At 46.0% G+C, this 14,134-nt stretch overlaps 5 protein-coding genes across 10 annotated transcripts in view; 2 read left to right on the forward strand and 3 right to left on the reverse strand.

Moving 5' to 3' along the window:
• Nucleotides 1-38: 38 nt before the first annotated feature.
• LOC6497208 (probable cytochrome P450 28d1) lies at nt 39-2,084 on the forward strand. Its single transcript, XM_001962520.4, has 6 exons — nt 39-274; nt 339-477; nt 532-639; nt 811-1,435; nt 1,498-1,767; nt 1,826-2,084. Exons 1-6 carry the CDS (start codon nt 81-83, stop codon nt 1,990-1,992), a joined length of 1,503 nt encoding a protein of 500 aa, XP_001962556.3. The 5' UTR covers nt 39-80; the 3' UTR covers nt 1,993-2,084.
• LOC6498329 (TBC1 domain family member 19) lies at nt 2,011-4,855 on the reverse strand. 2 transcript variants are annotated; one of them, XM_001962519.4, is made up of 7 exons: nt 3,999-4,855; nt 3,511-3,697; nt 3,357-3,450; nt 3,047-3,299; nt 2,517-2,986; nt 2,376-2,457; nt 2,011-2,311 (listed from the first exon to the last, which is right to left on the reverse strand). In XM_001962519.4, the coding sequence occupies exons 1-7, from the start codon at nt 4,266-4,268 to the stop codon at nt 2,138-2,140; spliced, it is 1,530 nt and encodes a 509-aa protein (XP_001962555.1). In that variant the 5' UTR covers nt 4,269-4,855; the 3' UTR covers nt 2,011-2,137. The 2 variants fall into 2 exon arrangements, with proteins under 2 accessions (XP_001962555.1, XP_014762076.1); XM_014906590.3 differs by lacking the exon at nt 3,999-4,855 and adding an exon at nt 3,756-3,910.
• Nucleotides 4,856-5,065: 210 nt separating this feature from the next.
• On the reverse strand, nt 5,066-6,479 carry LOC6498328 (lipase member H-A). Its single transcript, XM_001962518.4, has 5 exons — nt 6,387-6,479; nt 6,224-6,329; nt 5,599-6,167; nt 5,370-5,541; nt 5,066-5,314 (listed from the first exon to the last, which is right to left on the reverse strand). The coding sequence occupies exons 1-5, from the start codon at nt 6,418-6,420 to the stop codon at nt 5,146-5,148; spliced, it is 1,050 nt and encodes a 349-aa protein (XP_001962554.2). The 5' UTR covers nt 6,421-6,479; the 3' UTR covers nt 5,066-5,145.
• A 346-nt stretch (nt 6,480-6,825) lies between these two features.
• Nucleotides 6,826-9,413, forward strand: LOC6497209 (troponin C). 2 transcript variants are annotated; one of them, XM_032451859.2, is made up of 3 exons: nt 6,826-6,943; nt 8,793-9,210; nt 9,275-9,413. In XM_032451859.2, the coding sequence occupies exons 2-3, from the start codon at nt 8,808-8,810 to the stop codon at nt 9,301-9,303; spliced, it is 432 nt and encodes a 143-aa protein (XP_032307750.1). In that variant the 5' UTR covers nt 6,826-6,943; nt 8,793-8,807; the 3' UTR covers nt 9,304-9,413. The 2 variants fall into 2 exon arrangements, with proteins under 2 accessions (XP_032307750.1, XP_001962553.2); XM_001962517.4 differs by lacking the exon at nt 6,826-6,943 and adding an exon at nt 8,562-8,690.
• A 51-nt stretch (nt 9,414-9,464) lies between these two features.
• LOC6498327 (bone morphogenetic protein receptor type-1B) overlaps nt 9,465-14,134 on the reverse strand; it is a 48,782-nt gene continuing 44,112 nt past the window's right edge. For all 4 annotated transcript variants that reach the window (XM_044716516.1, XM_001962516.4, XM_014906588.3 and 1 more), the window contains 2 exons: nt 11,914-12,101; nt 9,465-11,852 (listed from right to left, as the gene is read on the reverse strand). In XM_044716516.1, coding sequence (XP_044572451.1) covers nt 10,548-11,852; nt 11,914-12,101 — 1,493 coding nt within the window. In that variant the 3' untranslated portion in view covers nt 9,465-10,547. The remainder of the gene's footprint in view (nt 11,853-11,913; nt 12,102-14,134) is intronic.

Below are 14,134 nucleotides of genomic sequence, written 5' to 3' on the forward strand. Positions count from 1 at the left end.
CATCAAGTTCAATTTAAATCAGGGAGATTGCTCAATAGAGCTTCAGTTCGTTTTTCGCCTCGTTACTGAGCGGTTGTGCCATGTGTCCACTCACTACGATTTTGTTTCTGCTGGTCGGATTTCTGGCCTTGTTTTATGTCTTCCTAGTTTGGAACTTTGGGTATTGGAAGAAGCGGGGGATCCCCGAAGCCAAGGCATGGCCTTTCGTGGGCAGCTTCCCGAGCATGTTTACGCAAAAGCGAAACCCAGTCTACGACACCGACGACATCTACAAGTAATTATTCAATCACCTAGATGTGCAAAGATTAATTCAATAACTAATACTTTGACTAAATTAGCCAATATAAAGAAACCGACAATATCGTTGGTGTTTACACCACCAGAAGGCCCCAACTTCTCATCATTAATCCGGAATACATCCGCAAGATTTTGGTGAACGACTTCCGCAGCTTCCATGACAATGAAATGAGCCAATTTGTGAGAAATAGAAAAGTGCAGTGGTTTAGAATTGTGATTTATTTTAAATTTTAGATCGGCGGTTCTGGGGACTCGATCTTGAAAAACAATCCGTTCATATTGAAGGGCGAGGCTTGGAAGGAGAGGCGTGCGGAAGTCACGCCCGGACTGTCAGCGCATCGGGTAAGACTTGGAAAGAAACTGGTTCTTAAAAGTGCGGCGTAATAATTTTGTTAGGCTTGTACGTCAGTTTTCATTGCGAGAGAGTCAATTAATATGCTTGGCATGTAGCCACTGAGTAAACAAATGCGGGAGCCCCATTCTTCTAATAAATTTTTTAAATTGATTTAACAGATCAAGGCCGCGTACCCGGTGTCCCAAAGCGTGTGTAAAAAACTAGTGGATTATATCAAGAAACAGCAACGAATGGCCTCGTCGGATGGCTTGAATGCCAAGGATGTGTGCTTGTGCTACACCACCGAAGTGGTCTCCGACTGCGTCCTGGGCATCTCTGCACAAAATTTCACGGATAACCCCACGCCCGTGGTGGGCATGATCAAGCGCGTCTTCGAGCATACCTTTGGATTTTTCTTCTACATGACCCTTGCCACCATCTGGCCTCAAATCCAAAAATTCTATCAGGTCTCTCTGTTTGCCAAAGACGTCGAAGAATTTTTCTATGACCTGATGAAGAAGTGCGTAGTAATGAGGCGGGAGAATCCCCAGCAGCGTGAGGACTTCCTCAATTACATGCTGCAGTTGCAGGATAAACGAGGACTGAGTGTGGAGGAGTTGACATCGCATACGATGACGTTCCTAACTGACGGATTCGAGACAACGGCTCAGGTGTTGGCTCATACATTACTCTCACTGGGCCGCTATCCGAAGGAGCAGCAAAAGTTGAGGGAGGAAATTGGCAAGGACGAACTGTCCTTTGAACAGATGAGTGATCTGCCCTACCTGGATGCCTGTATTCATGGTGAGTTATCCCCGCACATAAATCGGACAACTTTTTTTTAAATATTTAAAGAAAATTTTCAGAGGCTTTGAGACTTTTCCCCCCTGGCTTGGTACTCCGCAAATTGGTAACCCAGCCCTATGAGTTCATCAACAAGAATGGAGTCAGGGCGCAAGTGAAGCCCGGCCATGTGGTCATCATCCCAGTTAATGCTCTCCATTATGATCCCCAATACTACGAAGACCCGAAAACCTTTAAGCCAGAGCGCTTCTTGGAGGAGAACGGAGGAATGAAGAAATACAGGGACCAAGGCGTTTACTTCGGCTTTGGCGATGGTCCTCGCATCTGTCCAGGTAAGAGCGTTTGCGACTCAAATTTGATTCAGAGGCTTAGATGGCATTTTTGTTTCAGGTATGCGTTTTGCTCTCACCCAACTCAAAGCAGCTTTGGTGGAGATTGTACGTAACTTTGACATCAAGGTTAATCCCAAGACCCGCAAGGATAATCAGTATGATGACACCTACTTTATGGCCGCCTTGAAGGGTGGCGTTCATCTGGATTTCGTTGAACGTCAATGATTCTAAGTACTTCTGCTATAAAGTTTAGCAATTTTGATGTTGATCTTTTTTTATTAATAAAGAAGTATATTTTACATTTGTGACAATTTTAATACTTTAATTTTGTTACTACGATAAAACCCACCGAAAAATAACAGAGTATCCATCAGTCCCGGCTAAGGGCCAGCTGGACCAAAGGCAGAACCTTGATGGAGGAGAGATCCGCCAGAATAGCTTCGATGCTGTCCAGCGAGGCCACTTGCATGATGCTCTCCTTCCGGAAGCTAAGGATTATAATTGCAAAGAGCGGTAAGATCTCTAGGCTATCAAAGCCAAGGATCTGGAAAAGAAAATGAGAATTGTTTTGAAATTTCAAATACAGGCAAAAATGGTGAGTTCCTTACCAAATCCCAAAGTATCAGCAGCTGGTCGGGAGGCAGATGCCCCGAAAAAGCGCGCATTAGCCACTTGAAGACAACACGCAAGCTGGAAGGAATTATTGTGATTATAGAGGACCAAGATCAAAGCCCCTAAGTCCTACTTACGGCTGGATTTGGAGCTCTCGGAAATGCGACCAAAGCTGTGGCTCATAGGTCTGAAGCAGCTTCTCAAAGAGCAGGCACAAACTGACTATGCCCTGCGGATGCGTGTTGATCGTGGTAAGGCGGTGGCAGTAGCGGATATAGAAGGCACGGAAGGTATAGTAGAGGTTCACTGGGGAGTCGTACAAGTAGCAGAAGGGGGCTGCGAACATGCAGATGCCGTGGAATGGCACCACACCAGAGGGCGGGCCCTCGTACGTCTTGCCCTTGACCGGAAAAGCTTCGTACTCCACGCAGCCGCCGATGTCTGTGTCCCGGGAAAAACAGAGCAGCACCTGGTAGAGCACGTCCTCAAACACAAAGTACTGGTCGTCGTTGGAGGCGGTCAGCTGAATGTCCTTGAACACCAGCTTGTCCACAATGTGATCCGTGGTCCACACCGAATTTCGCAATTTTTGCCAGTATTCGATATCCTGGATGGAAATATTTTTTTTTTACTCTCTCTAGCAACTTGTAAATGACTCCCAACTTACATAATCGTGCAACTTGCTGTCCAACACAGAAGCCCAAAGGGCTCCCCGATAGGGCGCTGGAGTACAGCCCTTCTTTAGAAACTGTTGACACATCGGAGCATGCCTGGCCTCAAGGATACGCTGGCACTGAATAGTCAGATCTGGTACACCCAAGTAACTATCACTGCGTAGAAGATCGGCATAATGCGCCCTCAGTTCGAAGAGATTTTTTACTGGAAGGGCTATGTGTGAGAATTCCCATAAAGGTATGTGGCTGGAGGAATAAAAAATTTAGATAATAGGTATTATGACCCAAGAAAGACCGACATACTCTGTGGGTTCGGTGGTTTTAGCAGGTCCTTTAAGGGAAAGTAACACTTCCAACAGGTCCTTGGGTGCGTACACTGGTCTATAGTTGGCCAAATCTGAAATCACTTCCGCATAAAACACACTCCTAATCACTTAAGTACTTGAAATATACTTACCCATATTGTAGTTGCTCAACTCGTTCCACTTAGCCATAAAGTCCTCTCGGTCGGCACTGATCCTGGGCTGGCCATGCAGCGGAACCTTTAGTTCCGTGCACATGGCATTGAGACTCTTTCGCACTCTGCGATCCCATAGGACTCCGGCCCTTTTCAAGTAGCCAAGGGGATCACTAACGGTGGGTTTCTGCAAGGAATGTAATAATATTTTTAATTTTAGAACAATTATAAATAATGAATACTACTTTAACAGCTAGAAAATGAGAAGAACTTGTTGACACCTCCATTTGGGTAGATCCCAAAAAAATAAACAAAAATTAAGATTTCATTATGTGTAGCAAACCCTTTGGGTTCCCTATGTGTCACTACAGGTATATTGAAGGAAACATCAGAGATAACTCTTCTATTATTGTAAATAGTAGTAAAGCTACTAGTAGTAAAAAATATAGTAAAGCTAAGGTATGGAATATTGAAAAAGGCCTACACACCGTATTTTGTTTGCTGGCCTGGGTCTTCTCATCGGGTCTGGTGAGACGGCTGCGGACCAGATTATAGACAATGTTACGAATCTCCGTCTCCAGGCCGGCACCCTTGATGGCGTCCTCCAGGGTGTTGCGCATGTCATGGGTATCCACAGCGGGATTACAGACCAGTCGCTGCAGCTCCTTGAACAAGGGCTCATAGCATTTGGTGTTCTTGATGGCAGAAATCACCTTGGCGGTCATGTGATGGATGCTGGCATCCTGAAGCTCTTCCATAATGTCAACCTTCTTTCGTTTGTTCCGTCCGTATCCGTGATTTTTTTAGGCAACGCTTTGTATCCTTTGCCGTTTCCGTTCTGTTTAGAAGTCTACTGCCTACTACTTACTACTCATCGGGCGAGTTCTGATTAGCTCCACGTTGGGGCGCTCCTAACAGTTCGAGTTTGACTTTTATCGATCAAACTACTCGACGTCGCCTGCTTTGATTTCGTGGGGTCGCGTTCAAAATGCATCCTCGGTTGTCGTCGCTTCTTGGCGACGGAATGCAAGGCATATTTGTTGTTTTGGCCCTGTTAGTTCCGCGTTAGTTTCGTTAGTCCGCCGCCCCTCGCAACCGAGAATTCCATTATGTTTCTCGTTTCGAATGAAAAGGCAAAGGCGCGTGAAATTGCTTTCGATATAAATATGCATATGTAGCCGTGTTTTCAGTCAGCCACTGGCGGCAACTTTTTCTTGGCATCTGTCATCTGGCCCAACGAGTTGATGACATGGCGCCCCTTCTCCTTCGCCCTCTCCTGTTGATTGCCAGCCGAAAGTAAAACTTACCTGAACACGTCAAAAAAATATGCTTCATCAAATGCTTTGAAATTGAGTTTAAAAATACGTATTTTTCCACAGAATTGGGAAACATATTTGTACTGAGAAATATATGTACAAATATATAGTTTTTTTTTAGCAAAAAATAGTATCCAAAAATATTGATTATTTTTAAAGAACTATGTGTTTTTTAAAATGGTACTCTAAGCTTATATCATTTTTATTAGATGTTGAACCTAAAAGTATGCAATACATTCTTCACGTTTTTCATTTCATAATTTATTAAATGAATAGATTCTATCTATTTCTGAATCATTTATTCAGAAATGTTACAATTTTAAGCTTCAACTTTCTGTTCCTTATTTTCAATGCCAAACATTTTATTCATAAGTTCATCGTTTACGAAGGTGCGTCCCATCACCTGGCGGCTTAGCTTATTGAAGCTCTTGCCCATGGCATAAGGAGGCCCATCATTGGTGTCCAAAAAGTACCGTCCCCTGGCATTTCTTTAAAGCGGAGTTTTGTTAAAAAAAACGGATAGAAAAACTAGGAGAAACTTACTGAACGCTGACGCCGAATCCCATTAGCTCCACATTATCTTTAGGGGCGCACACACCCGATACGAAATCCTTGAAGCTGGAGCAGTGATAGCCATAGAATCCGGGGGAAGATGAGCTTATTGACTCGGCGTAGTAAACCGCTGAGCGATTATGGTAGCAGTAATGGGTTTCCACTAAAAACATTACAATTTGATGATTAAATTATGATACATTTTAATACAACTACATACTTTTATTCTGGGGACCACACTTGGGCTGGCTAATGCCCATATTGATGTAAAAATCGGCATCGCCCACCGCATCCAATAGTCCCAGCATCATTACATCCGTGTGGATGACATCGACGAATTTGGCATCGTTGGGATCCAGTTTCTTAGCAGGATCCGTGCCCAAAAACAATGGCTTTGCGGGATCCAAGGCGGTGATGTGATTCACCGGCTTTTTCATAGCATTGCTGGCAAAGCCGGCCACATGAGCCCCCAGCCCAAAGCCAATGAGATGAAGATCCTCATACTTCACTATCCGATGGTAGAGCAGGGTGCTCAGAAGTCTGCCCAGGCAACGACCCACAAGAGGGGCATTGATCACCGCCTCGGAGTAGCACGGCTCCTTGGCCAGGTTGGCGTAGTCCACAGAAATCACGTTGTAGTCGAGGTCCAATAGCAAGGATCGTAGCTGGTCATTTGGAGTGTAATCACGGTTTCCATGGAAGCCATGAATCAAAACTTTCAACGGCTTTTGGGGCAAAAGCAAGTTTAAATTCGTTGTTTTCGCTCTTATACCATTTCGATTACTTTTCCTATGAGACACTCACTTTTAATATTTATCTTAGTAGCTGAATAGTAAGCAAGTTACGTGTATATCCAGAAGGTTATGTTGATATTGGGACACTTGTCATCGCTAATATGAAAACAATGGGGCTCCTCTTCGGTATCATCATAGGCGGCCACCAAACAGAGGCCTGACAAAAGGATTACAAAATGTTAAGGGTTAGGCCTTGTTTGATGGTCTTAATTACCCATTAAAAGAAGCAAAGACCAATATAGAGCCATTCCTTCCGTTTCCCTGAATGAATATATGGGATTTGACCACAGCTGGAGACGCTCTACGTGGCATAAGCTATTTTAATCAATTTCGTTTCGTTCAGCCGGAAAAAGAAAGCGCAACAATTTTGTAATTGGTTTAGATGCGGGATCCAAAATACAAGGCGCCCAAAGAGGGCCCCAGAAATGATTTAATTCAAAAAACTATAACTCATATTTAAGCCATAACTATTGACTTTGAGTCGGCATTAATGAGGATCAACAACCTCCTCAAGTTTTCAAATCATAGTTTCATCATTTTCATTTTTAGATCGTCTGTTTGGGGCGCAGTCGTTGCGACTTCGCTCCTGGCTCATACAATTTGTTGTGGTAATTACGTCGTAAATCTTGCCTTAAATTTCATGCCACCAAACTGTCAGCATCCGAATTAGAACTAGTGCCACGTCTGTGGCCACTGGCCACCACTCGAGCTATTTTTACAAGGGGAAGCGCACATTTTTGGGAATTATGCAAAAACAATCGAACTTTCGGTGTAAGTATGAGTGCACTCTAGTGTCGCCCCAGCACCTGCCCCCACTACAAGCCACTGAAAGCATACTACCCCCCATTAGACCCCCACCCACCTGGCCCGGCGGCACATTCCAAAAGTGTTTCACGTTTTGTCATAAATAATAAAAATCAAATGACCATCAAAGTTGCTGCTCTTGCCACTGCTACTGGCTGCCTTTGCCAAAAAATGCCGTCGGAAGGTTACACACAGAGACACAAAGACCGAACGAACTATCCAAACCCATGCTCATACCCCTTCCGGCTCCCTCGACTGACCTGTCCATCTTGCTTGATGTCCATTTGCCAGCCTGAATGCCTGTTTGTTTGTTTTAAAGCAAAAATATAAAACCAAATCAACATTTTTGCGCAGAAACCAATTTGCGAGCTTCCGAGTGGGGGAAGGTAGTTACACAGGGAGAAATTAGGCACTTCAAGTGCATAAAATAGGAAGATTACCTGATCAACAGGGCATCCAAAATTATCTCACATAGCAGGGATAATAAAGCCTTTAAAAAGTTTACCTAAAACCCAAACTATTGCCAGTAAGTCTGAGTTATTAGGCCAATATAAAGGTGATGCTATCATTACCAAAACGATGTTCTTATTCAATGTTGTGGAAATTATTGATTTGGCAGGAACCGAGTTCGATTGATGTCTGGTTCGCTTTGTTTTTTCCTGTGTAGAAGGGGTTCGGCATGGGGGGGCGAACCCCAGCGGTTAACCACAACACTAACAACTAGCAGTAGCGGCCAAGAGCCTGTGGAATCGGCAGAACCAGCAGAGACGGCATCTGGCCCACTCATGATCATATGGACAAAAATTGCTATAAAGTACTAAAAATACAATTACCGTGAGAAAATCGCGCTGATTTTGTGACTGATTGTGAAGACGTTTATAGTCGATTTTTAGTGACTGACTGAGTGACCGACACACCAGGCACGCACACCCACATGGATGCGGATGCGAGGGAGTATACCATGTACGAGTATCTCGATCTCTATCTCTATCTGTATCTGTATTTGTAAATGTATCTGTGTCCATGTATCTGAGTGCTGCTCTTTGCATAATTGTGGCGTGCGCTGTGCGCTCGTTTTTCCGGCTGCCAGCGGTAAAAAGATGATGGAAATGACGTCGCTGTACTGCCGCCGCTCTGACCTTAGATATCAGCCGACACCAAAACCCCAGCTATCCCAAAAGAAATACCAAATACCAAAACACCCTACCCAAACACCCAACCACCCACCACCCACTGCTGCCGATCGGTTGTGCACCTGTAACACTTTGATCTGATTTAGATCAGCGTCTGGCCAGAATCAGTCTCCGCATCCTCTACCACCACTACCACCACCACCGCCGCCTTCGGCAGGTCTCGCATTCCAATGGCTGTTAATAAAGTGCTTTGCCGAAAGCCAAACCAACAATAACCGATGGATAGATTTGGATGTACATAGATGCCACCACCTCCACCTCCACCTTCTCAGCCGCCGCATCCGCCTCGGCGGCCAGTACCTCTACTTTTGCTTTTGCCTTTTCTTAGGTGTATGCTGCGTATGAGTGACGCTTCCACTAAGCGAAATTTGTTGTTTATAAATAATGATCTTGGCCAGGCGATCGGTTTAGTTCTCGTCCGCAGGCCAACGCAGTTGGAACGCATTGGATAGGATTGGATACTCGTCCGCCTTTGAGATTGTCGCGCAGCCAGATTCAGATACAGATACAGATACAAAATGGTATCTATCGGGTGTACCATTTCTTATTTTTGAAGGGGGAGATTGTGCAATCGATGGTGGCAGTCTGTGAAGTGCCTAATATGTTCATTTTCGTAACTGCAGGAGGATGACGAGAAGATGGACATCATGCGCAAGGCATTCCAAATGTTCGACACACAAAAAACGGGCTTCATCGAGACCCTGCGCCTCAAGACCATCCTGAACAGCATGGGTCAGATGTTCGAGGAGAGCGAGCTGCAGGATCTGATTGACGAGAACGATCCGGAGGATACTGGAAAAGTAAACTTTGATGGCTTCTGCAACATTGCCGCCCATTTCCTCGAGGAGGAGGACGCCGAGGCCATTCAGAAGGAGCTGAAGGAGGCCTTCCGTCTGTACGATCGCGAGGGCAACGGTTACATCACCACCTCCACCCTCAAGGAAATCCTTGCCGCCCTGGACGACAAGCTCTCCTCCAGCGATCTGGACGGTATCATTGCTGAGATCGATACTGATGGCTCCGGAACAGTGGACTTTGATGGTGGGTTTTGAATATTTTATATGATCCTTCCTTTTCTAATACCAATCCGTATTATTGGTTTCAGAATTCATGGAGATGATGACTGGCGATTAGAGGAACCGATCTTGCTGACACAATGAAATAAAACACCAACACAGATGAAGCTTTTGGGTTTAATAATAATTTTTTATTATTTTTAAATAAATTAACTAAACGCTTTAATACAAACTTTAGTTCTTGTGGTCTGCGCGCAGTAATAATGAAACAAAAAAAACTGAAAGATCGACTTAAATATCCATTTAGTGTATATAGTTTACTCGATGTTCTTACAGGGTAGCGTTTACTGTCTACGTCTAGCTTAAACAAGGTTACTTGATAAGAACGATAAGAGATAAGTTAAATGGTTACGGATAAGGATAAAGATACATATATAGTATTTACAGAATCGCTTATAACGATAATATATAATATATATACTATATATCTGTATAGTTAGCGGCCTTTAAACATCTATGCTATTTACACAAAACAAAAGAACCGACACAGGCGCACTTCTCGAGACGATAGCATCGCTCTACATCTCTCTCTGGGTACATATCTTTATATATTGCCTAGGCATGGGGGAGAAGGAAGGGTTAAGGCTTGGTCTCCTTTGATGGATCACCGTCTGTCAGTGGGCTCCTGTCTTTACACTCTGTCTTAAGGCAACTAATTCCGTGGATTTTACAAAAGGCAGCATTCACTTGCACAAGTCTGCAAAGTATTCAGTTAATCACTACATACAAAGGCACGGCACAACCTAATACGTATAGGATGTGCCTTGTGGGGAGGCTAAGGCCTCGGAGGGTTCGGAAAAAAAGGGGCTTAGGAAGTGGGCTTAACTCGTACGGTTGAAGCGTTCAAAAGCTGGCACAAAAAATGTATAGTATACACCTACAATAAGTAAATTTCGATTCCGATTGGTTTCAGTTCGCAAACTTATGTACATTCAAAATACACACGCAAGTTCTCCTTCACGTATTTCTCAAATAGTTAAAGCATTTTTCTAACCAAAGATTTTTGCAACGAGGCCTTAGTGTCTAGCCCTAACTAATCTTACGCGCTAGCCGTAACTCTAACATCTAGCTTACAATCAGTGCGGCGATTAAAGTAATCGTAAAATAGGCACCTCTTCGGGATCCTCTGCTCTGCTCCGCTCCGCTCAAGTACAGGCAACTAATGAACTTATGATTACGAACCAAAACTAGGAGGCTTCGGCCTCACAAAGGGTGAAGCGACAACAGAAATTAAACAGAAAACTAAATGCAACATAGGTCATACCTAGAACGGGACTATAGCTACAGATACAGATAGTGTGCTTAGATGATCTTAATGGGCATGTCGATCAGGCAGTCCGTTTCCAGTCGCCCCAGCGTCTTCTTCACGCGCAGGGCCGTCAGTCGGACGGTGGGATTCGGGTGCCAACACTCCATCATGATCTTGGAGACGGTGGCCAGGACGTCGTCCTCCTGCCAGCGCGACGGTATCGGCGGCCGGAAGCCCTTTACACACACCACAGCGTGCATGTCCTCGAACGAGGGATCCGACGGTACCACATCGTGGTACGGCAAGGCGTAGTCTTCGCAGGTGGTCGTCTTGGTGCCCGAGATGGGTGTGTAGCACCGGCGGGCCATCTCCCACAGCACCAGACCCACAGAGTACATGTCCGCCCGTTTGAACTCCTCGAACTGTTTCGGGTCCAGGTGCTGGCTGAGGACCTCTGGCGCCATGTAGCGGCGTGTTCCGACACGGGGATTCTGTGCAATGTGGATGACATCCAGTTCCGAGTTGTACTTCACCGCCAGCCCAAAATCGGCAATGGCGCACTGGCCGTTGCGCTTTACCAATATATTCTTGCTCTTGATGTCCCGATGGGCAATCGCCGGTTTTCCCGGAGTTCCAAAGATCTCCTCGTGCAGATGGGCCAAGCCCGAGGCCAAGGAGTAGGCTAGCAGCTGCAACTTCTGGGGAGTGATCACCGATGTGGAGAGGTAATCGTGCAGGCTTCCCAGCTCATGGTAATCGGTTATCAGCAACATCTGCGTCCAGCTGCCATTCCCCTTGATGTCGGCGGCGATGAAGCCCAGGATGTTATCGTGACGCATCAGGACGGTCTGGTAGATCTCGGTCTCGCGGAACCAGGAGGCCTCCTCGGTGGTAAAGAAGGTCTTGACGGCCACTCGCTCGTCCCGCCACTTTGCCAGCCACACCTCGCCGTAACGTCCCTTGCCCACCAGTCGCACCATCTGGATCTGCTTGGCAATGGTTCGCTGAACCAGCAGCGGCAGTCCTGATCCGGATCCGGAACTCTGTTCGACGAGCTGGGAGAGCGGCGACAGCTGGGAGTTGCACATGGAGGAGATGAGACGTGGTTGCTTGCGTTTCTCGCGCCGCTTGTAGGTGATGCACAGGCTGGCCATGATTAGCGTCAGCACCGACAGGCACACGACGATGGAACCGCAGAGGACGAGTGTATGGACGGATTCGCTGCTCACCGGCAGCTCTGGAGGCGGCGTGGTCATCCTCGGTGTGTAAACGGGATGCAGGTCGCGGTTGCACATGTCCTCCTTGTCGCAGCAGACTATGTTCTTGCCATGCAGGTGGGGTACGGCGGACACTTTGCACTGTAAAGTAAATAGTTCCCTTTAGCCAAGATCCTTTTCAGAATTTCAACGGGAGACTCACCATTAGAAGCCCGCCGTTGTCTTCGGGGGGCATGCAGCCGTATGTGCGCTCCTCCTCATATGTGTTGGTGGTTTCATCGTAGAAGCTTTGGACAGCGCTGAAGCAACTGCCGCCGGGTCTTGTTTCGCAGGTGCCATTGCTGACGTTGCCGGGACAACTGCCATCGCAGTAGCAGGTCAGGGAGCGGGCTAGAAGGAGAGTAAAATAGATTTAATTAGTATTAATTGTCTCTTATTGCCTCAGACTAAGTCCAGTTAAGCTAGTAAGAGTACTAAGCCTGCCAATTCAATTCTCTTAAGCCCCATCTCTTAAGTCTTCACTTTAAGCTGATGCCTAAAGCCGCTTGTAAATCAAACCCACTAATGAATGCATTTTATTTTTAGAATATCCTCCAGGTAATCCCCCAAGTCAATCAATCGAACAGCTATTAAAGTGCCTAAGCACGTCCAACCTTAATAATAATCCTCGAAATGCACTACCGGCAGAAACGCTAACTGTTTCCCCGACATGGCGATTATAAACGCCAGCAAACCGCTCGTATGCCCACTCCGCCATGAAAACGCGTCTAAGCATGAAACCCTAAAGAACAGGAGCGGAATCGCTATACGCGGGTAGGCAAGGTAAGCTAACTCGTAACGGTAACTCGGGCAATTGATTCAGGTCGCTGGCAAATCTGCAACTAATTACGAGCTTGTTGCAAGTGGCAAGTGCAGCTCGGTAGCCGAGTTTTTGGGTAGTTGGGTAGCTGAGTAGCTTGTTAGCCTTTTTTTTTCTCTGCTGGTCACTTTAGTGGAGCTACTGGTGAGGGAGGAGGAGTAGTAGGAGCTACATGAACAGCTCAACCGTTATGGTGGGCGTCTAGCCATTGGGCGCAAGTTTTATGACCGTTTACCGCCTGCGACACAGCCATCCCAGCCATTCCAGCCATCTCAGCCGTTGGGGCATTAAAAGTGCGTTTTCCCCGTTAGATGCATGAGTTACTGGCCATGCCAGTTTAGTGCGTGGGTGGATGCAGGGGAGTAGTAGTAGTAGTTCCCATGGATCGCTGGATGGTTGGATCGCTGGATCGCCCCCGACCTGCTCAATACGATTTCGCATTTAATTGCACTCGCTGGCTGCAGTTGCTGGGGCTGTTGCAGTCACTGTTCATTCATAAAAGCACTTTTAATGCCACAACGAATAATGCGCCGTATTCTTTATGGTTCGTGGCTGGCACAAAAGGTGATTTGTTTACCCCGGAGACAGGCTACGGCTACGGTGCGAAGTATTTAACATATTTTTAGACGTTTTTATAACGCAGTCGACCATTTATAAGTCGTAAAGTGTTCGTTCATTCATTTGTTCTCCACTTCCCGACTGATTTAATGTGATTCGCCAAAACGGATGTGTGTCATGAATTTTCTGGCAGAGCCTGTATCTGTATCTGTGACTGCCAGCACAATGTTGGCTAGCTGGAAGCTCCAGATGTAGATACTTTGGCTCTTTCAGCTGAGTCGGTGGGATTGCTTTCCGATTCCCATTGTTGTTTATTGGCTGGCCGTGGCAAAAGAATATTATAAGAAAACAAAGCTCTCAGATTCCCTTGTTTACTCCAAAACGATCTCGCTACGAGATCCCTTCAGCAATCCGTCAAATCGCCAACATTCACACGAAACTAGATCGCCGTTAAGAGCCATTAATGGCAAGACTTTTGAATTCCTAGCTCACTGTTTTTGGGAGCAATGGGTCGCGTGTTGTCAAGGTTGATCAAAGAAACAATAAACACAAATAAACACAAGTGACACATTCCACAAACCACAAACTGCACGCCGCTCACAGATTGCAGTTGCAGTGCCAGTTGCAGTAGCTATTGCTGCTTTTAGTCGCAGATACAGATACCACCATTTGGCTAAACCGAAGCCAAACAAACCAACAAATTGGCGGATGTTGCCTGCATCTGGCCACGCCCCTAGCCACGGCGAGATAATAATTTAATTACAATTTAATGGCCAGCGACAGCTGCTGTGCTGCGGTGCGGTGCGGTGCGGTGCGGTGCTGTCGCCACGCGTTTCCCTCGCTGTTTTTATCGCGCCAAGTGTATCTGTATCTGGTGCCATGCAAAACGTGATGACTGCTGCAACTGCGACAGCGGCCAGAGATATTTTCAATTGTTCAGTGTTCATTGAAAGCAATGCTTCTGGCATCTCAGTGCCAAGTTTTGTACATATTCGCAAATACCTGT

This window comes from Drosophila ananassae, chromosome 3R (genome assembly GCF_017639315.1).
Source record: "Drosophila ananassae strain 14024-0371.13 chromosome 3R, ASM1763931v2, whole genome shotgun sequence".
Lineage (NCBI taxonomy): Eukaryota > Metazoa > Arthropoda > Insecta > Diptera > Drosophilidae > Drosophila > Drosophila ananassae.